This window comes from Perca flavescens, chromosome 15 (assembly GCF_004354835.1).
Source record: "Perca flavescens isolate YP-PL-M2 chromosome 15, PFLA_1.0, whole genome shotgun sequence".
Classification (NCBI taxonomy): domain Eukaryota; kingdom Metazoa; phylum Chordata; class Actinopteri; order Perciformes; family Percidae; genus Perca; species Perca flavescens.
In genome coordinates, this window is record NC_041345.1 from 9,037,532 (window position 1) to 9,057,392 (window position 19,861).

At 41.5% G+C, this 19,861-nt stretch overlaps 1 protein-coding gene across 1 annotated transcript in view; it reads right to left on the reverse strand.

Moving 5' to 3' along the window:
• The window catches only part of cacna1aa (calcium channel, voltage-dependent, P/Q type, alpha 1A subunit, a), an 89,715-nt gene that overhangs the window by 27,533 nt on the left and 42,321 nt on the right, over positions 1 to 19,861 (reverse strand). The window contains exons 19-32 of the mRNA XM_028599201.1: positions 19,414 to 19,552; positions 18,509 to 19,140; positions 17,890 to 18,239; positions 17,626 to 17,761; positions 16,273 to 16,402; positions 15,531 to 15,590; positions 15,258 to 15,364; positions 7,352 to 7,451; positions 6,852 to 7,012; positions 5,982 to 6,122; positions 5,689 to 5,890; positions 5,359 to 5,523; positions 4,826 to 4,936; positions 3,106 to 3,189 (exon numbers count right to left, since the gene is read on the reverse strand). Coding sequence (XP_028455002.1) covers positions 3,106 to 3,189; positions 4,826 to 4,936; positions 5,359 to 5,523; positions 5,689 to 5,890; positions 5,982 to 6,122; positions 6,852 to 7,012; positions 7,352 to 7,451; positions 15,258 to 15,364; positions 15,531 to 15,590; positions 16,273 to 16,402; positions 17,626 to 17,761; positions 17,890 to 18,239; positions 18,509 to 19,140; positions 19,414 to 19,552 — 2,518 coding nt within the window. The remainder of the gene's footprint in view (positions 1 to 3,105; positions 3,190 to 4,825; positions 4,937 to 5,358; positions 5,524 to 5,688; positions 5,891 to 5,981; positions 6,123 to 6,851; positions 7,013 to 7,351; positions 7,452 to 15,257; positions 15,365 to 15,530; positions 15,591 to 16,272; positions 16,403 to 17,625; positions 17,762 to 17,889; positions 18,240 to 18,508; positions 19,141 to 19,413; positions 19,553 to 19,861) is intronic.

The following is a 19,861-nucleotide window of genomic DNA, read 5'->3' on the forward strand; positions in this document are numbered from 1 at the left end:
CAGCATATATTACATTGCTCTGAGTTAGTATGAGTGACTGTGTGTGTGTTGTGAAAATAAAGGGTTCCTGCCAGAGATATGCAAAGGGCTGCATGCATCACTTGTTCTCTCTGCCACGGGCAAAACTTTGGATTCACTCTGTCGTTACTGGAAACTCTCCCAGTCACAGTCGTATGTGTGGATCTGTATGTGTCTATGTATGAATATACAAAGGAACAGCTAATCTTAATTCCAGTTTATACAGTCCAATCCTTTACAAACTGGACACTAGTTCTCAGTAAAGGATGTACAGTGTGGGTAGGATTTACAACTGAATAAAATATATTAATTTACACAGTGACTGGTAGAGAGGTTATAATAAATGAAATTTCTACAAATTTAGCGCTCACTCAGAGTTGAGGGTTCTGTGTGGTAGGGGGGGGGGGTTGAGCAAAACATGCACATTTCACAGCTATTACACTGGCTGGGGTGCAGTTAAAACAGATGCAGTAAAATAAGATCTCCAAAAAATTACAAACCATCTACATGTGGATGTTGCAGACATATGGTTTATAGCAGCAAATTTTTGGATTTTTGGTTGGTTCGAGGAACAACCAGAGAGATTGACCAAGCCGGTTGTCATGGGTGGACACAGAGGATTCATAGTGCATTTTGATTGGATGGAATCGCAGGAAGTAGTAGGTGTTGGGGGGAGAAGGGGGTGGGGCGAAGTAGATTACAGTAGATCGTCGTTAAGTTTGTGGATGATTTAAAGAAAGCATGTAAAAAGATAAAAACAAGAAAAAAATCAACAGTCATTACAGAGACAAGTTAACACAGGAGCAGGTTTTGGTCTGCAGATGTTGTACATTCATATAGCAGGGATACCAAGGATCAAGACAGCGGGGGATTGTTGGAGAAATATAGAAATATAGTATAGATTCTAAATAAATAAACCATGACTGTATACCAATATACAGTAAAGACCAACCAGTCAGATAAATATTTACTAGAATCTGGCCGGAGCATCAATTTAAGTCTTGAGAGGGCTTGAATCATTGGTATCCCCTTCCTCAGACAGAACTGGTCTATATCACAGAGCTTGATAATGGCTTTGCAGCTCTTCGATATAGTCTAGCAAATACTGTACAAATTTGACTTTGTGTGTTTAGACAGAACACAAAGCAAATGTTTCATCTCGCGTTATTCTCACGGGTTATTTGCTTTGAACCGGCCACTGACCAATTGATTTGGAGTTAGCTCTAAGCTAACAAACAAGTATGTGTGTGTCTCTTATTTTTCCTCTTATCTTTGTACATGTATGAAGTAGATTTATTTGGCCCTAGAATAAGTGTGAATTTTATTTTGCTCCAGTTGAAATATTTTCAACTCGCACGGATGCCTCTTTGCCTCAGTTTGCACCACCCTGGGCAAATTCGTACGGGCTTCCACAGAAGCAAATGGAAAAACGGAGCGGATATTCGTAGGATGGAAGTGTAATGTGACCATTCACATCCTCACATTGACTTTGTTTGCAATTACACCGCTTTTATTGTTTACAATAAAACTCCCCTCGTGTTCTGTCTGAACACACCTTCAGAATAATTTTTTTTTTAAATGACACTTTCCAGATATATGCACTTTCACATACAAACTAGCACACATTTCAACCGTTTGTGGCCATTTACTACCTTGTTTGTGTTTATGGCTTTCAGCAGCCATATTGGAGGCCTAATATTGGGAAAGCTGAAACAACTGAGTGTTATTGTAAACTTTAAACTCTTAAATAAACTAGTGTGGTTTTAAAGAGATGATGGGTGTCACTATGTTACATAATAATTAGGGCTGTCAAAATTAACGAGATAATATCAAGTTAACGCAAATTCCTTTTAACCGTACTTATTTGTTTGACGCGCAAATAACGTGCACGCGCGTTCTGTGATTTGGGCCTCGGGCCGTTCCGTAGTTTGGGATTATCAGAAAGCGATGCAGCAGTAACCACAGGTGAAAGTGGTCCGGAAAGATCTGGAAGGGCATTCCGGCACCATTGATTAATAAGTAAATTAATATAATTGGCAGTTTCATACATCAGCATTTCCCGTTTGTTTAAAATAACGCCAAATATCCATTCCAGTGTTTCCCCTACTCACTCTCAGCAGCGCACCGATGTGAGTCCATGTACATGTGGTTAATCCACATGTCTGTAATAATAGCAGGAGAGTCGCATACTATCTGATAAATGTAGCCTAGCGGTTACAAACAGGCCCGGTAGTGAACGACACAGCAGCGTATTTTGAACAGATAAAAAATGTGCTATTAATTTGCAATTAATCACAATTAACTATGGACAATCATGTGATTAATCACAATTAAATATCTTAATCAATTGACAGCCCTTATGATAATATATCTTACCAAGCCAGATAATGTGGTCAGATAATAGTGTAGATATCATGATATTGCGAGAAAGTTAACCAAACTACTTGGCCATCTTACCATCACTGGCTCAAAGCAATTTAGTGCACTGTGTAGCAATAATGTTACTAACACTAATCGACTTATTCTGGCCACTCACTTTTACCTATGATATTTCTTTTCTAGACAAATGTTTCTATTGTTTATGCACGGTCAGATGGCCTATATTGGACCTGTAAGACTGTAGCTGTAGCCTCTATCGGCCAACCTGAGATGCAATCTGATAATTGCAGAAGCTGTGCACTGGCTCGCTACACAGCCTCAGCATGTTTTCTGCCTGGCTGTCAGTGGCTCAGTGCTGGCTAGCTGGAGTCTGGTCTCTTCTCGTCCCACCAACTGGGACAATTATATAAGACTTTCAAGAGATGTTCATGCATGACCGAGCAATGCAAGACTCAACAGTGGCTTCTAACTCATGGTCTTCCCTAACTCCTTGTCGTGTCTACTGAATGTGTTTTAGACAAAGTGACAGATGTACAGGCCCATAGACACATGGGAAACTCACCTAACAAATGTCATACCAGCTCAACAAACATACACTCAACAAACATTGCTAATACAATATCATGTCCGTCTGTTTACAGTTTTGTCTCTTCAGTACAGATCTCTCAAACATATGCAAACTACACAGAGAATGAATCAGATCCTTACCCCAAGCTCTGTAACCAGGATGTCAGTAATGCTGCCCAGAACTGTCACACAGTCAAAAATATTCCAGGCATCTTTGAAATAATTCTGTGAACAGGACAAAAGAGAGAGATGAAAGAAGAGAACACAGAGGAGAAAGAGGGAGAATGAGGTAGAAATAGGGAAGGCGAGAGGGTGATGAGGTGACGTGTGAAGACAGTGAGATAGTAAAATGTAGAAGAACATGGATGCGGAAGGAATAGATAGGAAAAGAGAGGTCAAATATTGACCAAGAAATGGGTGCAAGGAGATGGAGCACAGCCAGACCACATTGAAATAACAAGGAAAATGATATGGTAGAAGTAGAAGAAGGATTAAAGTAATATTAAAACGAAAAAGATGCAGAAAGAGAGATAAAGGGTGAGACAATGAGAAAAAGAACAAAAAAGTCAGAAAGAAAAAAAGAAGGCATGTCAGTGTCAGACAGGAACAAGAAAATAAATCAGATAAGACAAATGGACACGCAGTGATGGATGGATGCCAGCAGACAAGCCAGGGACAACTTGTACTGCATCAGAACACCAGCCATCAAACATCACATACTGTAATATGCCTGTACAGTACATCATAAACCAAACCATACTGAATTCCTTTTAGCTTCAAAAAACTTTTAGAAAAAAGAGCATCACGTCCCTCTCCGATGTCTAATCAATCCATACACATTTATCCACAAATATACCTACATAATTATAGATTTTTAACTTTTCGCTTTATAAGTACAGAGACTCAAAGAGAAAGAGCGATAAGCGAGGTCTGCTTCTTTTGCTCTCCTACATATTGCCTGCAGCCAAACTGTGCATTAGACAAGTGGAGGGACATAGAGAGAGCAACGGAGGCGACTATTAAAATAAACCACCTTGACAACTACACTACACTACACAACGCACTCTCCCAGATTTAAATCCTATCCTGCTTAATCTCCACCCTCTATGTAATCTTTGCTTCTTTTTTTACCGCCTATCTGTCATTCACTCTCGCTCTTCTAATTACTGTATTACCGTTCCCCCTCTGTCCTGTATCTCCTCCCAACATTCATCCTTAAACTAGCTCTTCTATCCATTTTCTTTTCCGCATCCACCTCCCTCCCTCCCATTCCTCTGCATCTCCGATGACTGCACACTTTACCGCTGACTTCTGGCAGTATCCTATATCTTTGCATCTTTGCTTTTTACCTTGAAAAGCTCATTATTTCCCCACAGTTTCTCCTTAAATATGTAAACAGTAATGAACGGCAGACAGTGTGTCCTAACGTAACTAAACAATAGACGGGGCAGCCTCCACAACATGAAACAGTGTCATTTAATTAGCTAAATCCAATGTTTTCTACATCTTTTAGCCCATTGTTTTGGTTATCAGGCTTGCAGGCATATTGAGTCTTACTGTTCTCACTATAAATTGCTTTGATTAACTTTAAGTAGTTTCTCTTAAGACTTTTATTATTACCCCAAAACACAACATAGAACAGATTTCTTGAGCTATAAGGCAAGAGTGAAATTCAGTCAAGGTAAAGTGAATTTTACGGGTTGCTGTCATCAGTTGACACTGGCCAAGCACTCATTTTTTCCTAAATAAAATAATGTGGACACAGTGACAGATTTTCAGCACTTTCTACAAAGATACAGTAAAGCAGTATATCCTCACCACACACACACACACACACACACACACACACACACACACTCACCAGTACTCCAAAGGCGATGATCTTGAGTACACACTCCATGGAGAAGAGGGAGGTAAACACTATGTTCAGGTTGACTAACACAGCTTCATAGGTTTGAGAAGCTCCGTCATACTATAAACAAACACACACAGACAGCACACACATTCATACCAACAAACCAGTGTACAAATACACGAGGATGGATTGCCACACACACACACACACACACACACCGCCAGGGACAGAAAGGAGGGCGAGTATAAAGACATATAAACGGACACACAGTTCAGCTCACCAAATGGAGAGTCAGACATATTCATTAAAAGGTTTTAATCACAGGAAATAGTGTACACAGCAACATCTGTGTAAGTCCAGCCTAGTGTTTATGTTTTGTAACTGAGGTGGAGGCAGCAAGAGATAAAGGTACAACGAGAGAGAGAGAGAGAGAGAGACGTTAACTTCAGATACTCAATAGTAGGTTATGTTATTTCGTTGGTGTGTTTATGTCAATGTGTGCATTACTGTTTTCATGTTTGTAGCATGTAGACGTTTACCTTCATCATCAGTACGATTGTGTTGAGCGCGATCATTGCCATGATAGTATACTCAAATGGCGGCGACACCACAAACTCCCACATTCGGTATTGAAAGCTCAGCTTGTTCTTAGGCATGTGGCGTGTCAGAGGTCTGGCGTTGATGGCAAAGTCTATACAGGCTCTCTGCAAAGCAAAACAAAACAACAACAAAGTTTTGTTTTCATTGATTTCCTGTCTTTCGTCTTTCCCTCCATCTTCTTCTCTACCCAAGTTCTCTCCCTCTTCCTGCCTTCAGGTCCCCCTCCCAATATCCTTTTATCTCTATCTTCCTTCACACTTTTTCCTCACCTCGTTCTTTTCTAAACTATAGTCCTCCATCATCTTGTCTCCTTGCTCTTGGAAGGTGATGATGATGAGAGCCACGAAGATGTTGACGAAGAAGAAGGGGAAGACCACGAAGTACACCACGTAAAAGATGGACATTTCCATCCGGTACCCCGGGCTCGGGCCCTGGTTCTCATAAGTCGCATCCACTGAATGCTTCAGCACCCTGCAGAGGAAGAGCAGGGAACGGTGGAGGGTTAAAGGCTGTCAGAAAGCATGCGTGCTGCATGTGACTGTGCATGTTCAAGTATACTCACTGCGGCCACCCCTCTCCGGTAGACACAGTGAAGAGGGTGAGTAGGGCCCAAGCCACGTTGTCGTAGTGGAAATCGTACTTCTTCCACTCCCGCTTCTGCGCCTTCACTTCGTTATCACGTTCATACACCAGATATTCGCCCCTGAAATACACATATCACATCGTCAGCACAATGCGTAAAGGGGAGGGTTTGCTTCCAAATTGATATATTTTTCTGTTCCTAAGTAGATACGGTAGTATTGGTAGAAAAAGAGACACTAGAAGTGTTTTAAAACCACATGAAGCAAGCATTATGCACTAAGGGCCTCAACTCAATATTAGGAAGGTGACCAGAACATATTCACAGCTCAAGGTAAACACAGTTAGCCTTGTGAGACCGTCCTGATCTCGCAAGCTCCAGTTTTCCACTCGCAGATCAGTCTGGCATCTTGAGATAGAGAAAATTTGGAGCCGTTGGCCAAACGACCGACCAATCAGCGTTGGTTTTGAGGCAGGTTTAGGTGTGACGCAACGAGAAGCGACCGCGGATGAGATGAGCGTAGCTATCGCGCAAGTTTTATCCGAATTAGAAAATATTCCTTCATTGAAAGAAGAGCAAAAAAAACAGCACTGGAGGCTTTTCTCGGCAGAAAAGATGTTTTTGCTCTTCTCCCGACTGGTTTCGGCAAGAGTTGAATCTGATTGGTTGATTTGGCCCATCTATCACCAACATAGGTGGCGATAGGCAGATGGTTTATTCAATCAGCTAACCAGTATTTTCGCCCCTTCCCAAAAGTTCTCCAACGCAAAGTTCCCATATGGATATGCCGAGCAAATGCGAAGCAATCCATCTGGCGGAGTCAGGTTAAAACACAGTTGGGTATTTCCTGACCTGCAGTCGCGCTCAAACTCTTTGGATTCATCAGTGCAGTAAAAGAAGCGTCCCTTGAAGAGCTGCACAGCCACCACAGCAAAGATGAACATGAAGAGTAAGTAGACAATCAGGATGTTGAGCACATTCTTCAGAGAGTTCACCACACAGTCAAACACAGCCTGAGGTTGGAGAAAGAGAACAACAGACGGATACATGTTGGTTATCGTATGAAAGAAACCCATTGGATTGTAATTATTTGTGTGTTTTAGTCTTGAATTGAGGCATCAGATGGCATTAAAAGGTTAAGGGGCAAAATATGGTACATTATGGCCCAGTTTGTGCTGCTATCTGGTAGTAAATTTAAAAAAAAACGTCTAAGATACAGTAGCTATTTATATTATTTTCAGTGTGGATCGTTATATAATGATGAACAATAATGAATGCCAATTGATTATTCCCCCATAAGAAAAGTAATGGTAACTCTAATCCAAGGTCAAACATTTTCTAAGTAAACATACCTTGAGTTTGGGAAGACGTTTAATAGTCTTCAGAGGTCGTAACACTCTCAGCACCCTAAGAGACTTGATAGTGCTGATGTCTTTTCCTTTACTGCTCCCCCTGTATGGGTACACACGCACACCAAAGCACACAAACACACACCAAAGCACACACGCACAGGCACACGCACACACACGCAAATAAAAAGAGTCAGCAGGTTCAGGTGGGTACGACAGGCTTAGTCCTCTCGATTCCCAAATGGCAGTGTGCAGCCATTCCTTGATGGTGTTTCTGTCCGAGTTAACTCAAAATGAGTAACTGCGTCTGGGTTAAATTCATAGCAACACATGCAGCATTGCTATCATGTTACGCTTATTTCTAAGTGTGAGGTTAGCAATGTAGCTACATGCTAGAGTTAGGTGGTATTTTACAACTACAGTACATCATGCTATGGGAACAACTGGTGTCATTACTGTCTGAATGCTAACTAGTAGCTACACTTGTTTAACACTTTGCAATGTATTTCAATGCTTTACAAAGACGGCTCAAGCCTGGACTTGCACATGCCCAGCTAATGGTGAAATATATTCATGCTGCATTGAAACCTTGCTTTCCATGATGCAATATTTCTTCTTTTAAGCAGCAGTTTGAGTGATGGAGAACTATTTTCTACACAGAGACATTTACAGAGAGAGTTTGAGAGCCATGTTAGCAGCTGACTAACGGAAGCCTTGTTAGAGTGGTAACTTACAGTGAAATGCCCTCCTGTCAACTTAATGACAGCCTACAAATGCTCCCCATTGTATAGTTAAACAAGGTAAAACCAGCTCTTTAAACTTTGAACATTTGTCACAATTTGGTAGTGTCGCAATGTGTATAAAAGTGGTGCAAACAGCCAAACTCTCTCTTTTGATGACTCAACCAGTTAATTTCTATCAACTCTAAACTACAACTAGGATAAGCAGGTTTCACAGCATTGTTCAAACAGCATGGAATCTTGTCTTGTGGGCCATTTTGGCAAAGACAAAGATATTTTTGCGAGCATTTCTTGATTTCTTGAAATGCTGAGCCAAACCTCTTTCACTTAAGCACTTTGGGCTTTCTAGGTACATGTGTGAGGAAAAAGAACTTTTGTTTCAGTTGCACGAAACACTCTTCATAAAGCTACACACAAATGTAAGTACTTTAAGTAATCCTGCCAGTTACCTGACTATGTACTTAAGTACAATATACAATACAGGAGTTAACTGATGCTAAAAAAGAGCTACTTTGTAAACAGAAAAAAACACAATCTGTTTACTTAGATAACTGGCTAACTAGCATTATGGGAAACTTCATGGTAACTCCCTGCCCAAATTTTTCTAAATTTTTCACATATCCGGTCTAAAGATCAGGGTAAATAGATTAAGGTCAAAGGTCACTGACAGTCGTCCTTAGGGGAGAAGGCAGCTGGGTGTACAGCTGCTTGTGTCTTACAGCTGTTTTACCAGATGGTAGACTGCTGGTGGTTGTGTGACTGTAGACTTTGTGTGTGCAAGTGAGCACACATGTGTATGGGTGTGTGCTGTAAATGCTTGTGTAAGTGTGTGTGTGTGTGTGTGTGTGTGCGTGCATGTATGTAAACCATAAGTTTCCTTGTGCTTTTATTGTACTAATGTTTTTTTTGTTTTTTTAAATGGAATCTGTGCGTAATTCAGTTGATGACCTGATGCAAGTTAACTTGAGATTTAGTTTGGTCAGAGTTGTTCCATGGTGAACAATGGAAAAAAAGGGAAGACCAGACAAGTACAGAAGTCAACTGTGATGGATGAAAAGGAAAGAGATGTGTGATCAGAAGAACAGGCCCTGATAGTGCAGAAGGAGAAAATGAGGAGGAAAAAGACAGAGAACTTTACCCGCCGCCGCTGCTGCTGGTCCAAACGGAAAGATGATGGGTGAGAGACAGTGAGACAAAGAGAGAGAGAGACAAAAAGACAAAGGGTGGGAGAAAGAAACAGAATGGGACACAGAGAAAGGAGGGATTTCAAGGGGAAAACATCCATATGAGAGACAGAAAGAAGGAAAGAAAGAAAGAAAAAAAGAGAGAAGAGAGAAAAAGAGAACACAATGCCTGCTTTTTATCAAAAAGTGTGACTAGAACACAGCACCAAACTACTGCCTTCATCTCGGATTTTATTAGCGATGGGTTTACTGGCCAGATGCTGCTTCTGCAAGTGACTATTACTAGTATTATTATTCAGCTGGAAAATACCATTGGATTAATTGTTATTGTACTTATTCCACCCAAATCATCCAAATCTATCTTATTTGACTTGTGTCAACAATAAACTCCCAACTAAAATCAAATTAGCACTGCCTTTCAAAATCATAGATGAAACCTCATGAGTTATACTACATCAGAGATTAAATCATTATTAATTAGGACTGCTAGAAATGCAACAAGGTGGCCACACTTTAAGCACATACATACTGCCTACTAGAACAGACAGTTTCCTGGTGAAAAAGTATCTCAAAATGTCAAGGTATCCCTATAAGCTAACCAAACTAGGTCAGTTATCAGGCAAGTGTCTCAGCGTCGGGAGCCTGTCCGAGCATAAAGCTCAGCCTGGCTGCAGAAATGTGCAGGACAGCAGAACAAGCGGTCCAAGACACCAGCAGCCCTCAGACCAGACTAATTGGATTAAAGGAGCGATAAACATCTCCATTGAGACTGCTGAGCCTTTCTGGAGTGCTGTTTGATTTCCACCAATTGAATTAAGGCACTATCTGGATGTGTATGAGTCTGAATGGTTCAGATCTCTCCATCAGCCATTAGTGTCGTTAACCCCTATCATAGTTAAATCAGACCTTATTGGTTCAACTGGCTTAATTGATTGTGTTGTGAGTTTGTCTTTATGATAACATACAGTATGCACCAGCCATCTATTTATTACCACATGGTTAACATTTCCAGATTAAATACAGACCCACATATAAATATGTAATAGAAAGAGGTTAGATGACACAGAGTTAAGGACAGAAGCACACAGATATATAGAGAAACACAGACAGGTTTATGTGTACCACACGCACAACTAGAAATTAGGGAGAAGAGATTTAGTGAACACACAAAAGATTCAGAGAGAAAGACTTATAGATGGAGCCCCATCACTAGAACCCTGGAGCAGCTGCCAAGTTCATATGTTTCTTAAAGGACAAGCAATTTCTCATCTCCATGCTGGCCTCCAATTACCACCATTGTACTATTGACAAATGAGTAGTAGTTGTTCAAATTGTTGACATTTCCTTTGTATTTTCTAAATAACTTGTTGTCCTCTTCAAGCACATGCTACTGTATATCGCTGACATTTAGCCTCAGATAAAGACACATTCAAATCTTCATTCAAAGTGTGCACTTTGTATTCCAACAGATAAGCTGCAAAACCAAGATAACGTGAGACCATGTTGAAACAGGACACAGTATTGGTCCCTTAAGAGTAAGAAAGGTGGCATTTTTCATTGATGCTACAAGATCATCAATGGACAACTCGCCCAGAGAAGTGGCATAGATACTTGTTCATCTATTGACAATGATTTTACTTTATCATTGTGCAATGTAGCCAAAGGACATGACACAAATAAGAAGAAATCCAACCACAAAACAGTACTTTTGAAGACTTCCTTAACAAATACAGTGAATGCATTGATTCACAAAATATAAGTATGATATGATAAGTATACATTTATAATTATGTAATGGTGGATTTTTCCTTCAAGTTAATGGATACTGCTCGCCACAAACTACAGTGTAGTAGTACCAATGTTTGTTTCCCTAAATGCCTACTGGGCAGATATAACGGTGAATTTTAAGAATCGTAGCAACTTTGTAATGAGCATGGTTAGAAGGAGGTCAAAAGATGCATTTTCCCAACATTTTTGTGGGATCTTTTCTTACGCGTATTCCTTGTTGACCTTAAATAACTCTATTGTGTAAACATGTTTGAGGCCAGCAGGATGAGGAGGAAGAAGTAGAAGAGATGTCAGATGTTGCTATGAACAGTGAAAGAGGTAAAGGGATGGACAAAGAGCAAAAGAAGAAGGGGAGATAATTATAAGAAGGGACGGCCAGCTTTGGCTATAATGAACAACTTAAAGGTTTACTGCAGTTCAGCTTCCACAGATTTAAAGAAACACTGGGTAACTTTTCCCGCTTCGGTCCCCCTACAGGTTGGAAGCAGAATTGTCCGTTACATTACATCAGTGGTTCTCAACCTTTTTTGTGCCAGCGCCCCCCCATCCATTATCCAGGTCCCTAACGCCCCCCATCAAATATTATGTAGGCTAAATGCCCCGAATATTAATGATTACGCCCTATATAGGCCTATTATTGTTGTTACTATTGTTATCAAAAATAATCAAAACATCAAATCATTGGAATACAAACAACACATGTATTAGTTTCCCAGGTATCAAAAACGCCATGTGAATAGAAATTATATATATTTACAGGTTTAAAAAAAAAAATGCAACCATTTGACATTCAAATTAAATAACAGCAGCCAATCAGAAGACTAGATATGTAACATTCAAACTATAAATAGGTATTATCAAAAGGCCTGCTGCATGGTGTGAACCTCAGCACCTTTATAAGATGACTATAATTTGAATGTCCTTTTTTGTTTGTGAAGTGACCTTGGGTGTCATGAAATGCACTTTAAATAAAATGTATTATGCTTATTATTATTATTATTATTATTATTATTATTATTATTATTATTATTATTACAAACACTAACAGCAGCCAATCAGAAACAGCTAGCAATTTAACATTCAAATCTATTTTTCATTCAAATCTAAAATCGAATTGTTCCAACGGAAAACAAGTTGGCACTGATCAAGGGGTAAAAGCAGAAGGATTACACACATACACACACACACACACACACACACACACACACACACACACACACACACACACACACACACAGAAAAGTATTTTGGTGATGACAAACGACTGGAAGAACGACACCTACTGCCGAATGGAAATAAGTTTACAACCTTTGAAAGTTAGTGAGAGCCGTTTTTTAATGCTTAGAAGAGTCTGTCTTGCGAGTAAATAGCAGAAAAAAACGTTTGGAGAAAACGCTGCATTCAGGTACAGTAGGAAACGTTATGTTTAATAAACCCTCTGACGAAAAACTGTGAAATATAAAGTCTACTTGTGCTACATTGGGGGGTGGGGCGGGGGTTAAAGAATACAACAGGACGTCGCGGCGATTGCTTTTTTTTTCTTATCTGAACGCAGCTTCACGTAGTAGCTACAGAGCTCATTTAAGATGATGGTCTGACGTCCCGTTTCAATGAAGGCAGCACGGAGCTGCGCCAAACAAAGCTGACAGAAGCACGGAGAAGTTAGGATACCCGTCTCGTCCAGTTGCAGTGCTATAAACTGGCAGCTTTTAATGTTGCAGACTACTTATTCTTTAGTAGTTTAAGTGTAAACATGTATTGTTATTGTGAATCTTTGGTTTAAACTAGCTTTCAAACAAACGCCCCCCAAGGGCACCTCAACGCCCCCCTTTCCAAAATATTGCTTCCAACGCCCCCCATCATCTTATGAACGCCCCCTGGGGGGCGGTACCGCCCGCGTTGAGAAACACTGCATTACATTATGCAAGTTTGCCAGATCGGGTAGTGGAGCTGTAGTTCGAATGAACTGGACAATGTAATGTAATGGACAATTCCGCTTCCAACCTGTAGGGGGACCGAAGCGGGAAAAGTTACCTAGTGTTGCTTTAAGGTGATTTTAAAGCTGAGTGATCAGGACCAAACTCCAGACCAATGAAAAAATTAGGAGCACTGAAGAGACCATGTTAGATGATATCATGCTAGGGAAACGCAAAGTGTGAGGGGTTTAATTTGGTTTACACATGGTAAACTTCCTAGCAGCTAATGTCTTAAAGACATCAAGAGTTGGGGTGGAACCAAGTATAGTTTATCAAATGCATTATGCAGCATGCATTCAATTATTTATGTCACTTAGCCATTTCCATTTTGATATACTTGGATATGGAGACCTTGTGTCTGTATGGATGCAGACCATCCTCATCGCCGGAGTCTATGGAAGTTAGTCTAAGATTATTATTTTTTATTCACTTCCAATATAGTTGGAATAAAGAAAATAGTCATATGGTCTCAAGTATCTCAAATTAAGGAAATCTGTGGTAATTTATCATCCCAGTGATTGGATTGCTGTTCACTCTATTCCAAGTCAGATCTATTACTCAAGAACATTTTCTTCAGTGCTGCTGTACTGTACATTGAGTTGTCCTTTTACAAGTTTCACCTGTACAACCTAATAGAGTCCAATACAACAGTCCAGCAAAAACGCTCTTTGTGTGAAGCCTATTTGTTGACAATGCCTTTAGAAACAAGATTTATTGAATTGCGTTGAAATGCATTTGATCGCACAGGTGTACAAGTAATAGCATCAACAGGTAACAGAATGTATTATATAGTTTCTGGGAAATGAAATGGATAGAGCAATCCCCCCCCTCCCATCCAAGCCCATCAGCTTTAGCTACCCAACACAAGAGAAGGTTTGATGCCATACAATATGAATGGCGAAGGAGCAAGCATACAGGTCTAATGTTCCCAGAAAGACTGGACTTACAGCCATGATAATTTACTGAAGCCATTAAAATGAACATTTACTGTTTTCAGCCCTGCATCACTAATGCGTAAATTTAAGGGAATTACAAATGGTCACTTACTTGCACAGTGAACGTGGCAGGATCAACACAGCTAGTAAATCTTTTTCTCCTTTCAGATAGAAAAAGCAATATCCAAAGGCCAGAGTATCTTGGTCTCCATGTGAGGATGCTTCTTGTGTCTACCACATCTACTATCATAACTCCCCCACCTGTTCCCCACTCAGGTGTAACCCACACACAAGACCACAAAAAGAAAACATTTGTGGGACATGTATGAACAGATGTTGTTTTTTTTTCTTAAAAAATAAGGATCAAGCAGAACCTTATATTTCTGCAGATGACCTGTGAGTATTCGTGGCGGAGGTTACTGCATTACCATTGCAAACTTATAAGGTCTTCAAACTGCAGCAATATCACATTACATTTAACGTTGACTGCAGCCTAGAAAATCATCTCCAAAAGCATAGCAGCGAATCCTAAAAACTAAATCACAATTCATGCTTTGTACCCAGCACAGTGATGATAAACTACGCCCTAACTTTACCCAGTTACGCAAATGTAACTGTATGTTATCCTCACAGTCATGCAGATTAAGTAGGGTTTAAAGTACCTGCATTTCCGTGGAGATGGGTGTGGAGATTTGTGAGAGCCAGCCAAGCATGACCTGGCCAGGCTCTGCATGGGCCCTTTAACTCTAGAACGCCCTGGGCACTAAAGGGTTACAGGTGCAAAGGGTGGTCCTCACCTCTCACAGGGGGAAGAAGAGGTGGATAGGAAGGGGATGGTGGGATACTCTTTTTTTTAACATGTTGGGGCATAGGGGGTTGGTGGAGGGGCTTAGAAAAAGGCGGGACTATAAGAGCAAAGTTGAATGAGAAAGACAGAAGGCAGAAGAAATGGCCAACTGTAGAGGATTGGCTATTTGTAAGCATAGGTAGAAAGAAGGTTTCATGAAGGAGGGGACAGGAGACAAGATAATATAGAAATGCTGAGAGATAGAGAGAGAGAGAGAGAGAGAGAGAGAGAGAGAGAGAGAGAGAGAGAGTGAATATGTGAGAAAGTATGAAAGAAACAGAAGTCAGAGAAAGAAAGAGAGAGCCCGAATTGAGCCATGGGTGAATAAAGAAGAACAGGGGAGGCTGTACTCCAAGGTGCCAGTGAGGCAGTAGATAGGCAGGAGAGGGGGAGCAAGGAGGGATGAGGGAGGACAGCGGGAGGCAGGAGAGAGACTTACGTGAAGGCGAAGGCCACCAGAGCACCACTAACCACTATAAAGTCAAGGATGTTCCACAAGTCCCGGAAATAAGAGCCCTGGTGCAAGACCAGGCCCAGATCCACCATCTAAAGGAGGAAAAAAAGAACCTGATTATGAGATGTGAACCCTTGGGTATGGATCTGCAATTTGGCCTTGGTGTGCATTGGAAAGTGTCTTATCCTAATTAATGGGCTGGGGTTCTTAATAATTCAGGAGGAAGTTGTTGATTGTTGATTCCAGACATTGCCTTACCTTTATCAGCATCTCAAATGTGAATACTCCTGTGAAGACATAGTCGAAATAGCGTAGGACCTGCACAAAGAGAAAGAGGGAATGATTTGCTGCTGCGTCCATTTAGTGGAAAGGAGTGTCTTAGTGGATATTCACAGCATGATGATTTTCAAATTAAGATTTCAAGCCAATAATTTAACACTGGAGTGCGATTTATTTTTTATAAATGTTATCTTAACACATAATTGAAAACTGATAAAATAGTATGCTACATATATTATCTGATATTGTTTTATTGGTCCATTTTAAGAATTTTACAAATCAAAATTGAAATAAGATTATGTCTAACATCCAATCCAGAAGCAGTCCTTTTCAAATGATATTGTAACTGTTTATTATACTTGCATAAACATGCTGTAGCCTACTGTATGTTGTTTCCCTCTGGGTATGTTTGAAACTTTTTAAAATCTGGGAAAACCTAACTATTCCTTTTCATTGTCTACTGACCACCAACATAATGGTAGGAGATTTAACCTTTTTTATTTTATTTATTTTTTTGTTTTTGTTTTGTGTGAAACTTTATAGGATTCATTTATTTATTCATTGATGCAGCTCCACACATGTAGAGGGCTGGCATGACACTACAAAGAAAAAAACAACCAGCATATTAAGTAAAAACAAAAGCAATAAGTATTGTATTCACATAATATTTCATGCAACAAAAGCATTAGTACATATGCAGTGTGTATGTTGACTTTCTTACATTGTTGCGAGGGGATTCGGGCCAGACAGGGTCTTCAGCAGCCAGGGCAATACTGCTCATGGCAATGACCAGCAGGATAGTCATCTCAAAATAACTCAGGGTGCAGATGTAGTGACACGCCCGCCGAAACCTAGAAGCAGACAAAGACATTTTGTTTTCTTTGCATTAGTGCTATGCATACCATTAGACCTACTTTGTAAGTATGATGTATTTGCTTTTTACTCTAAAGGCTGTTTTATGGTTCTGCGGAGGCTCCACACAGAGCTTTCGCTGTAGCCTACATAAGTGGCCTGATGTTTATACTTGTGCGCTGGTGTGTGTCGAGCTGGCATGTGTGTGTGTGTGTGTGTGTGTGTGTGTGTGTGTGTGGGGAGTGAGTGGTAGAGCGAGGGAGAAGTGGCATGTGTGTGTGTCTGTGTGTGTGTGTGGGGAGTGAGTGGTAGAGCGAGGGAGAAGTGAGAGAGTGACGGTGATTAGCTTCGGAGCGAGTAGCAACTCTAGAGTCATAGTGAGAGAAACAAAGAGTCTCCCCTGTGTTTTCTGACCAAGGTGGGAAATCTGTAGCAGGAAGAGTTAAAAGGTGCCCTGCCATACAAAACCGTTTTTTACTTGCATTTTTTGAAATAGGTTAGGTCCATATGTGTTTGTGTTATGTTGTGAATGTGATAATGAACTGCTATCTCCTCTGTCATCTCTAGCCACTGAAAAGAAATAAGCAGAGAAATCAGACCAATTACAAAAGCTGGTCAGTCTGACATCATATTGCCTGAGCTCATTACTATTCATTAGCTCGCCCAGTTGGGCTGGGTAAAGCATTCTGACAGCCGGGCTCTCATTGGCTAGCTGTTAGCCAATCAGATTCAAACAGCTTAGCTTGTTGAATATTAATGAGAACTGGCAGAAATCAAGCTGAATCTTCCTGTAGGCTTTCTATACCACGCTAGAATGGCTTGAAACAATGTAACCAAGGCATTTTTTCCACAAAAAAATGTTACAGAGTCCATGGTAGAACTTCAAACATTACCACAAAGTAATGAAATACATGTGGCAGGGCACTTTTAACCCTCTCTTTGATTTCATGTTGTTTATGGAGAAGGAGAACCGGGAAATGCGTGCGTCGCTGCGACAGAAGCATAAAACAGCCTTAGGAATGCTCTGCATATGTATGTATGTATGTGTTAGTGTGTGTCCACAAGTGTGGTAGCTGTGACTGAATAGTAGATCCATTTTCCATCCACAAAAAAAACAAATGCTGGGTGAATACCTCAAGAATGCATTCCTGTGTGTCAGCCTACGTGGATTCATAGAGTGGAGGTGAGTGTGGGTGCATGCGTTAGTAGCCATCCCACTTACGGGTTGGTGGTGGACAGGATAAACATGGAGCTGTAGGGAGGCATGGGCCTGGGTCCTCCTTCCCTTCTCTTCTCATCATCATCATCGTCCTTATCCTCCTTTGCTGGCAGAGGCTCTGTGTTGGCATTTTTATTGACTGGATCAAAGAGGGGGGTAAAAAAGAGGTGTGGATGGGGGTGAAAATGAACATTTGTTTGTTATTTAAGAAAACAGTTAAAGTAAAGACATTAGAAGAAACACAACACAAATTAAATCTGCCCTTACCCTGCAGTATGGCATTGGTGGATGGAAAAATTGGCATGTCTACAGCTGTATAGTCAGGGTGGGGCAGCCTAATGACACTGTTGGTACGGTGATGGGCGATGCTCCCATAGCTATCTAACGTTACTAAACTCCCATGAGTGCCACTGTTGGCAAGATGGAGGGCAGATCCAAAGCCAGGGGCCACAGTGTGGTTGGCAACTGGATTAGGGTGAACCTCGCTGGTTGGGGTAGAGCCAGAGACCAGTTTGGTATTCATGAGGTTGTCCATATCCTCACTGTACTGGCTGTCCTGCCTGGAGAGGCTCTTTTGAATGGGCCGTGTGGTAGAGAGGTTAGGCACACTGCAATCCCTAGAAAGAGGGAGTAAGAAGAAGCAGTTGGCGATAGAAAAAAAGTTCAGGCGGAGTGTGGAGAGAAAAGAATGGAAAGGCGGAGATGATATCCGGAGAAAAGGTGTGATAGGAGCACAGACACAAATATGAGTACAGAGAAGAAATCATAAGCATAACGTTTTTGGATCAGACGACTTTAGAAAACAGAATTATTTGTGAATATCCGTAAACGTCATTGTTGCAATTGATGTTTGCATCATATCTACAGCCGCGTGCAATGGACATACTTCCTTCTGTGCTGGCACATCCTCTTCCCCTCGCCGTCCGTTTGGTTGCCATGGCGATTTCTTCTTGGCCTCCTCTCACTGCCATCCCCAGCTCCCTCCTGCTCTCCTCCTTCTCCACCTCTGTCAACCCCTTTGTTCTTATGTCTCCCTGTTTTTCCAGCTCCTCCCCCGCCATCCTCGCCATCTTCGGCACTTTTTCGATGTGACCTGGGCTTCCTGTGTTCTGACTGCCCTCCCCCTCGACTGCCACTCCGGGTGTGATGGTGGCGCCTGGAAGGCCTCTCCTCCGAGCCTGGCCCAGGAATCACTGTAGCATCCAATCGGACATGAGAGCTGGGGTGGTGGTGCTCGCTTTTACGACTCCGCCTACTCTCTGTGGACTCACCCCTCTCCAAGGGAGCCCTGACTGGACCTGAGCCGCCTCCGCCACCCCCACCTACTTGGCCACCGTGTTCGTGGAGGCGTGTTTGTCTGTGGAGCTCATCAGCAGGATGGTGCTGGCTGAAGCAGAGGTCTGAACTGTTTGCAGTGGTCTTGTTGGTGTTGTTGTTGCGGTTCTCGTGGGGGTCGACCACCAACGGTCGATCCAGGTGGGTCTTCATGTCCGGACGGATGTGACGTGAGAAGTTCACCTGCAAGGAGAGGAGAGGATAGAGAGGCAGCATGGAGGAGAAGATTAAAGATGTGAAAGGGACAAGAGGAGAAGTTACAATATAATAAAGTCTTTTTAATCTATACATATACAGTATAAACACTATACATGTATAAACGCCAGGTAAGCAACGTGTTTACATAAGTCATCATCATCATCATCGCCATTACTTGTGTACACTGATAGCACAAGTCTAGGTGGCTTCGTTTGCCTTTTCCTTTACATTGTTTTGCTCCTCCCTCCCTGTCCTTGCCTTCCAGCGTTCGTCAGGGTCCAGCTCGTTATAGAGGGCCTCGCGGCTGGACACCAGAGTCTGCCTCCTCAGCTCCTTGGTACGTTGTTCCCACACTGACTTGTTGATCCCCTTGTTGTTGTTCTTCTGCTGCTCCTTACTGCAAAAATGAAGCATGGTGGAGAGGGAGGAGGAGGAGATTGACAGAATTAAAAGATATGTTTCAAAGACTGCTGTGAAAATATACACACAAAAGACTTGAGCATGATGTGAAAACCAACACCAAAAATATAAGTACATAAAATAGCCAAGGACATAAAGACACACTGGGGGCCACAGATATGTAAAGGGTCATTTGGCTTGACCTATAGAACAAGGCAGCGCAACAAAACAAAGTTCTGGGTGTCTACACAGCTTGCCAAGGCACCGGGCAGGACAGCCCTACTTCGGTAAACCAGGTGAGGACACA